This window comes from Myotis davidii, unplaced genomic scaffold, assembly GCF_000327345.1.
Source record: "Myotis davidii unplaced genomic scaffold, ASM32734v1 scaffold438, whole genome shotgun sequence".
NCBI lineage: Eukaryota > Metazoa > Chordata > Mammalia > Chiroptera > Vespertilionidae > Myotis > Myotis davidii.
Window position 1 is genome coordinate 6163930 of NW_006290031.1, and position 9022 is coordinate 6172951.

The 9022-nt window shown below is 39.4% G+C and overlaps 1 protein-coding gene across 1 annotated transcript in view; it reads right to left on the reverse strand.

The window, feature by feature from the left end:
- The window catches only part of KIAA1109 (KIAA1109 ortholog), a 161351-nt gene that overhangs the window by 24253 nt on the left and 128076 nt on the right, over window positions 1–9022 (reverse strand). Inside the window, 7 exon segments of the mRNA XM_006762836.2 lie at window positions 709–910; window positions 1929–2068; window positions 3093–3254; window positions 4955–5150; window positions 5685–5862; window positions 7292–7507; window positions 8064–8302. Coding sequence (XP_006762899.1) covers window positions 709–910; window positions 1929–2068; window positions 3093–3254; window positions 4955–5150; window positions 5685–5862; window positions 7292–7507; window positions 8064–8302 — 1333 coding nt within the window.

A 9022-nucleotide genomic window follows, 5' to 3' on the forward strand; every position in this document is an offset into this window, starting at 1 on the left:
ATAGTACACTGTTGGTAGGAATGAAAATGGTGCAGCCACTGTGGAAAACAGTATGGAATTTCCTCAAAAAATTAAAAATGGACTTCCATTTGACCCAGGGATCCCACACCTAGGAATACATACTAAGAAACCAGAAACACCAATCAGAAAAAAATATATGCACCCCTATGCTCATAGAGTTGTAATTTACAATAGCTAAGATTTGGAAACAGCCCAAGTGCCCATCAGCAGATGAGTGGATAAAAAAGCTGTGGTACCTTTTACACAATGGAATACTACGCAGCTGTAAAAAAGAAAGAACTCTTACTATTTGTAACAGCATGGATGGACCTGGAGAGTACTATGCTAAGTGAAATAGGCCAGTATCACATGATCTCACTCATATGTAAATCTAATGGACAAAATAAACTGAGGAACAAAATAGATCCAGAAACACAGACGCATGGAACAGACAGACGAATTTCAGAGGGAAGGCAGGGGTGGGAGGTGGGTGAGAAGTGATTAACCAGGGAACTAATATGCATATATGCATAGTCCATGGACACAGACAGTGGAATCGTGAAGGCCTGGGAGGGGCAGGCGTTGAGTGTAAGGGGTCAATGGGAAAAAAACCAGACAAACAAAGGGGACATTTATCTTCAACAATGAAGATAAATCTAAAAAAAAGTACTTGGCTCTACACTGGTAGATAAAAAAAGGTTTCTTTACCTGGGGTTCCCGTCTTGCCTGCAGAGGCCTTTGCTCCACTCTGATTGGCATTACCTCCAGGGGACAAAGTCTCGGCAGGACATGTGGTTCCTAAAGTCTCCAGTTCTCCCCGGTTTGAAGAGAACACCAGGTCCAGGGATGGCAACTTCAGCATGCATTCTACTCTTGATACTGGTAAACAGCTGAACTTGATCTGTGAGGGCTTAAGTGCAGAAAGCCAAAAATAAAAAAATTCTAGGTGAAACAATTTTACATTGGATTCTAAAAATTACATTTCCATTTCGGTCCACATATACCAAATTTTCTGACACAGGAAAGGATTTTGTGTTTAATGTACTAGCTTTTGTAAGCAGACATGAGACATTTTTAAAAAATCTAAGTATTTGAGGAGCTATATCTGAGTGATAAATATTTAGATAATTCAGACCATTAAAGATGTTTATATTCACATAATACTTGTTCATAATCAAGTACAGGAAGTAATATCCTTTATATTAAAATTTAAAAAGACTTACATTAATGAAAGTTTCATAGGCTCTCAAGCCCTTACCCCATTACACGTTTTCATCAGATTTTGAAAACAGCTAGTGCAAAACACCAGACGGGGCTCTTTTAGCCAAATTGTTCCTGTAGAAAATGGTCTGAACAGATGACCACTAGCAGTTCTTTTATTCTTGAGATTGATCATTAGATTTTAATTGAGGGTAAACTAAACCCTCAAGTTTAGGTACAAGTAGTTTTCAAATCCTCTTACTAAATGGACTCAGTCAGATTCTAACATATACTCCCAAAGGTCTATTGACAGGACTGCATTTTAAAATAAAACATTAAGTAAAAATTACATAGCTCTTAGGAGAAATCTAACAAAGGCATTACTGTGACTTTATACCTCAATTACCTTTATATCTGCCCCCAAAGGACCATAATAGCAAGTACCACAGATGCCATACTAAAAAAAGGCATATAATGCTAAAAAAGGGATTTAATTTATATATTTTTATTTTTGCCACAAAAGTATGAGACCTAATTCTGAAAACCTTTCTCAGCAGAAAAGTAAAAACATACAAAACTGTACATGTACTTCCCCAAGGTTTCAGTAACCTGTCAGCCAAGATACATACAAAAGAGAAGAAAACTTGAAATGGAAATAATGTTGGGAAAGGGAAATAAACGTAAGAAAAGCATTTTTGTCTACAACAAGAATAAGTGAAATGTCCCACCTGCACGCGGACATAGACCACAACGTCCACCGGGAAGGAAGAGTAAGCAGATGTGGAGGATGACACCAACGATGTTGTTGACTCTTCCATAGGGTCTGGAATCTCAAAATGCCCCATGTCTTCATCTTGGGAGCTGACAGCTATTAAAACAGTGAATTTTAAGTTTCATCATTAGGACAAGGGACAGTACTAAACTCAGAGTTATAAACACACAGCAACGTCTGCTTCTGGGGCCCATCATAACACACTTCATTTCCCAGTCAAACTTCTTACTCATCCCCCTAAACCAGTTGTTCTCAACCTTCCTAATGCCGCGACCCTTTAATACAGTTCCTCATGTTGTGGTGACCCACAACCATAAAATTATTTTTGTTGCTACTTCATAACTGTAATTTTGCTACTGTTATGAATCGTAATGTAAATATCTGATATGCAGGATGTATTTTTATTGTTACAAATTGAACATAATTAAAGCATAGTGATTAATCACAAAAACAATATTATATATGTGTTTTCTGATGGTCTTAGGCGACCCCTGTGAAAGGGTCGTTTGACCCCCAAAGGGGTCGCGACCCACAGGTTGAGAACCACTGCCCTGAACCCTGAAACCCCACCACCACCCCTGCTGCTACACCAAACACCCCAAAGAAATAGCAATTACGCCTTATCCCCAAGGATTCTCCAGGCTAAGAGACACCTTAGGGCACAGGGATGTGATTTCGTCATGAACTGGCTATGGTGGTTGGAAAATCCTACAACCTCAGCAGGACTTAGTTTCTTTACTTGTAAATAAGGACTAGAGCAGTGATTCTCAACCTTCTGGTCCTTTAAATATAGTTCCTCATGTTGTAACCCAACCATAAAATTATTTTCGTTGCTACTTCATAACTGTAATGTTGCCACTGTTATGAATCGTAATATAAACATCTGATATGCAAGATGGTCTTAGGTGACCCCTGTGAAAGGGTCGTTCGACCACCAAAGGGGTCGCGACCCACAGGTTGAGAACCGCTGGACTAGAGGATCTCTTAGGCTCTTTCTCAATTCTATAATTCTTTTATATTACCACTGAATATATTATAATGCCATTATAAAATCTTTCTAAGTACTAGGATCCCAAAGTGTATTATGATAGAAAAGTAAATCCCTAAAGAGGATACTCACTTGTGTAATTCCTCTCAATTGGTGTGATGGGGATAGTTTCCAGAGCCTTTTCTAGAAAGTCTAACAGGCAGGGACTGATCACCATTTCCTCTGGCAGTGACTGAAGTGCTACCCAGGCATATAACTTGGCTGTTTTGATTCCTCCACTTCCTTTTCCTTTGGCTAGAATATTGAAAAACGTGAGTTGAATTTAATAAAACAATATGATAATTTTGTGAGACATTCGAAATATATGACTGTTTAATCAGGTGAAGCACCTTATACATAAAACTGTACAAGAATGTAATAAAGAGAACAGGTTGATAGAAATATTAATGTTGGAATACAAAGATGACTAATGATGTAAGTAACACAAGTTATTCCTACTTGCTCTAGCTTACAAAGTTTCGTTCAGCTTTTCAAGTTTATACTTTGCTGAATTTCTCATTAGCATTATTTTGTCCACTTAAGAAGATACAGAGAACTCAGACAGACAGTATTTTGTGGCAAATGAAGAAAAAGTCATTATTTTCAGGCTTCCCTATGTTCTTGCTGTCCTCAGCTTGCACGTATTTACAATGCTTCCCTACATGGGCTGCCATCTCTTTCCCCCTACGTAACTAAATATTTCCACATCAGTAGAATGAGTATAACAGCTATCTCAGACTTCGCTAACTTTGGCTTAAGTTTCCAACTCCAACATATATTCGTTTTGTAAACCTAGGAAAGAAATTCAACTTCTATAAGCCTTAACTTTCCTTATTTATCAAATGGGAATAATCAACGCTCTCCTGCACATACTGGACATAGCTGTGCCTTATCAACTGAAAATGGTAGAAAACGAATGCATTATTATCATGATTACTAACCACTGTAAATGATTTATATATCAAGTTCCATCTCCCAAATGAAACTGTTTCAAATAATTACTATCCAGCCTGACATTCCCCATTTTGGAAGTTCTATTCAGGGAAGGTGGTATTCACTTGGTGTGATACCCAGATTCCAAAATAGCTTCCAACGGTCCTGGCCCCCCAGCACTCATGCCCCTGTATGGTTCCCTCCTTCACTGAGGAGAGCTGAGCTGTAGGATCAATAGACACTGTGGAAGGAAGGATACCCGACTTCTGAGGCTAAGCCATAAGACACGGAGCTGCTTCAGCCATGTTTTCTTTGTGATCGCTGCTTTCGAAGGATGCCAGCTGCCCTGCCAGGAGAACACCCCAGGAGCCCAGCGGAGAGATCTATGGGGGACAACTAAGGCGCAGTGTGCCTACCATGTGCAGTGGGACATTACGGAAGCAGATGCCCAAGACCCAGCCAAGCATTCAGATGACATAGCTCTTGCCAACATCTTGACAGCAACTTTGTAAAGATCTATCAGGCCAAACTGAATCTGTGATGTAAAAGACTGTTGTTTCCAAGTCACTCGGCTTTGTCTGCAGCGATGATGGGACTTTCTCGCCAGTCATTAATGTTTGAGATTAGAAGCCACCAAGTTTGGGTAATATGTTATACAATAATAGATAATAATGTGGTCAAGCACAATATACTCAATCTTGTGTAAGTCTGATGTTTCCATCCAGATCATCAGCTCCTAACTGGACCTACAACTTTTTCTAAATATGCATAGATCTAAAAAAAATTAAGTATTTGGTATATTAAGTTTATTTTAACAATGGATATTTTAAGGTAATAACAATTTTAAAAACAGCCCAAAGTAGTTGGCTTACAATTCCATCTATAAATTTTGTACAGTCATTATTAAGTCTATTTCCTCTTTTCTTAAACATGTGAATTTGAAAGTCTCAATAGAGCAAGTAGGTGATAACTAAACATTAAGCTATGAAAAAAAGTAAGTCAAGTTCATTTTTCTTCAATACCTGAGGGAATAGGTGGGGGCTGGGGAGGAAGTAAGGTGTTAGTCTTGCTCTGGATAGTGCAAGATAGAGGAGGAGGAGAGGCGGCACTATCTTTCATACCAGATAGCTTGGACTCTTTAGAGAGTGTTCTTGGCAGGGAAGACCCTCTGGAGGCATTAGGTGATTCAGTCTTTAGTGTCTTGGAGTTGTAATGCAACTGTATTGAAAAAAACAACAACAGACTTTCAAAGTTAGAATTATGCAAATGAGAATAAACAAGAAATGCAGGAAAATGTGTAGAATGAACATGGATGGGCCCAGGAGTCAGAAGACCCAGGTCCCGTGTTTACAAGTTAGCTCTGTGACCATGACACTTTTTAGCTTTCTTCCATTTTCAAAACTAAAAAGGCCACCCCAGATAATATTTTAAGTTATTTCTAGCTTAACATTATAGGATTCTGTGATTCTAGAATCTAAAAAACAGTTGTTTAATAAAGTTGCACTAGGCAAGCCTTAGCAAACATGTTATGAATATCAATGTATGGAAAATAAAGTTAACTTCTTTCTGCCCAACTTTTGTGGTGAAATCTGTCTAAAGGAAGTGACAGCCTGCACTTCAGATGTTCACAGGCTAGAGAAAAACCTTGGAAAAGCTCAGCTTCATATAACTGGTGAAGGAAGTGCATGTCTGGTAGAAAATAAACACAGGTACTAATAACCTCATCCCACACCCTAGACATGAGGTTTGTACCTTTACATCGACTCCAGGGATGTAAAAGACTGTTGTTTCCAAATCACTCGGCTTTGTCTGCAGCGATGATGGGACTTTCTTGCCAGTCATTAAATGGGTGGTAGAAGCATAATTAGTTTGAAACTTCTTTTTTGAAGGAGAATCTTGATCTAAACTCCTGGAACTTCTATCATAACTTCTATAAACAAAAAATGTTTATCTTTTTTTAAAAAATGCCATTTCTCTCCTTTCCTTTTGTATAAAATCAAACTCTTATTTATACAGTAAATGGAATATCATCTCTCATTAATGAAGCTGAGAAAGTAAAGCTGCTCAGTGTCTCCAGCTGCAGCAGCTAATGCCTTGCACAGTAATGTTTCTGCTCTATGACCCCTAATACACAGCACCGTTACCTTTACTCTCACCTAAGGTTGTGACTTAGGTGACACAGTAAGTTACTGTGGTTCAACCCAAAATAAATAAAGTCACCTTTTATCATCACTACTACTTTTGTAAGAACTTAACTTTGTATCTTGTAATTTTATAAAAGCTTCCTTAAGTAAATAGACCATTTAAAGACCTCTTATTATGGAACATTTCAAACATAAGAAAAGTAAACAGATGGTATAATGAATCCACCATCCTTCTCTCAGCTTCAAGGACTGCCAGCATCCGCCCTCTGGTGCTATCTAACTTCCCACCCACCCACCCACACAATCATTATCTTCTTATAATTCTCTGTTAGATTAGGAAAGAAAAGCAAAACAAAAAATCAAAGAAAAAATAACCTAACATCAAGCCTGTTTACAGCACCATTTACTCATTGAATGACACCAATAGTAAAGCTGCAGTTATACCCTGGATAGCACCCCAGCACATAGAAGCCCTTCGGGCAACTAATCCAGTCTTTCTTACATCTTTAAGACTTCATCAAAACTCTCAATAACCAAACATTCCTGAGTACTACACTGCTCTCTAAAGTATAAGCATGCCCAATACAAAGAGAGAGACCAACCAAGAAATTCAAACTTGTTTAAAGGAGAATTTCAAAGATATAACTATTTTAACTACAGAATTTTCTAGAATCTAAATCAGACATCCATTTCTAGTTGCCAAATAATATTATACACTTGACTAAAGAAATAGTATACTATACAAATAACCATTCACACATCTTAAGTATGATTAAATCAATTTCAATCTGCATTTTGGATTGTGGGGGTGGAGGAGTTTGTTTATACTACACTAGAGGCTTGGTGCACGGGATTCATGCACTGGTGGGGGGGCGTGGCCTGTGGGGATCGGCCCACTGTGGGAACGCCACTCATCCAGGTCAGCTGAGTGGCTGTGGACCCACCCTCTGAGTGGCTGCTCCTGCTGTGGAAGCTCACTGACCACCAGGGGGCAGCTCCTGCATTGAGCATCTGCCCCTGCTGGTCAGTTCACATCATAGCAAGGGGCGGGGGGCAACTCCTATGTTGAGCGTCTGCCCCCTGGTGGTCAGTGCGCATCATAGTGACTGGTCGACCGGTCATTCTGCCATTAGGTTGCTGGGCTTTTATTATATGGGCTAAATAGTATTTCTAACAAATGAAATTACATGTACCCTCGTCTGATCAGTTTCTTACCTCCTCAAGCTTATATCATCATGTTCTTGTAGGAGGGTGGTTGGGTGAAGCACACATTTTCCACTATCAATTTCAACCCGTATGTCAAGTTCAAAGTCGATATTTCTCTCAGTAGCTGTGCCATTGAGGCTCCGGTTGACGGGAGCTGTGGGCCAACGCTCTGTGAACAGTTGGTGAACAGCAGCAAAGCCTGTGGCTTTTTTACGAGACGTATGTCTGCTGAAAGAACAACTGATCATCACACTGCAGTGAAGTGGGAAGAGTTTTTAACAAACTATTCTTCTACATGCAATGTGAACAACGGTCTGCATATAAATTATACTGATAGTTTATAAATTCACACAAAATACTTAACCAGCTCATACTAACTGAAGTTTTTCTTAAGTGTATCAGAGTCACATTTTATTCAACAATTATGTTCTGAGAGCTATTACTATGTGTCCGGTTCTGTGCTGGGTTCCGAGGGCACAGGCACAATCACTGGTGTGGAGGAGGCAAAATATGAGTGAGTGCACCACACTCTACATTTGGGAGGAGATGGAATTTTGCAAATCTTCTCAGATTTTATTAAAAGGCAGAAGTATAGGAAAAGGAAAAAATGCCATACAGAGCTAAACTACATTAGTAAACCATGGCCATGTCTCTTAGTCTGACTCCGTTAGGCACATTAATATGTTTTTCTGTGAAAGTAAACAGTTATATATAATGCTTTAAGCTCGGTCCTAAATTCAGAAATGCTACACAAGGATCTTAACACAAAAAGGCTACTCACGAGGGTTTCCTATAAATATAAAACCTTTCTCTCTCATGCTCTTCGTCCTTTTCATCCTTCTCGGAATCTTCGCTTGTAGAAGACAAACTGTCATCCCGTCGGCTGTCTTCAGATTGGAAAGTAACACCTGGAGTTTTGGGAGAACTGAACACGGAATGGGACCCTTCACTGGCGGATGAGTAATGGGAGGGACCATCGACGGCGACTGACAAAAGGTCCAGTTCTGTCTCCTCTGGAAACTGATTGTAAAAAGAGGAAACATGAATCAGGTTCACATTATGAGTCTCTTCTCGATTAAAAAAGAAAAAGACATGTGTAAGCATTTAAAAATAGTCTCAGAGTCAAATTTCCTCACTGTGAATGGAAAGAAAGGTCAGATTTATGATCTTATGAAATGGTGCAGCAAGGAAGGAAGCGTAAGATCAAACCACAGAAAGTCACACCACTGACATACTAGAGTGAAACTTCACTCAGATATACATATATCATATTAATTAGTACGAAGCGAAAGTTAAACATGCTGTGGAGACAAGGAAGCAATGATCAGCCATAATCATAGGGCAAGAGGCAGTAGTGATGGCAGAGATGCGTTCTCATGTAGTTAAATCCCTTGTAGGGGTTTATGCTGGGTACATCCTGTACAAATGAGGCCCAAATGATTGACAAAAACAAATAGCTTCAGAAATAAACACATTAATCAGTTAAACTTAATATTGCTATTATAGCCAGGACCGGTTTGGCTCAGTGGATAAAGCATCGGCCTGCGGACTGAGGGGTCCCAGGTTCGATTCCGGTCAAGGGCATGTGCCTGGGTTGCGGGCACATCCCCGGTGGGGGATGTGCAGGAGGCGACTGATCGATGGTTCTCTCTCATCGATGTTTCTGACTCTCTATCTCTCTCCCTTCCTCTCTGTAAAAAATCAATAAAATATATTTAGAAAAAAAAAGAGAAAGAAGTC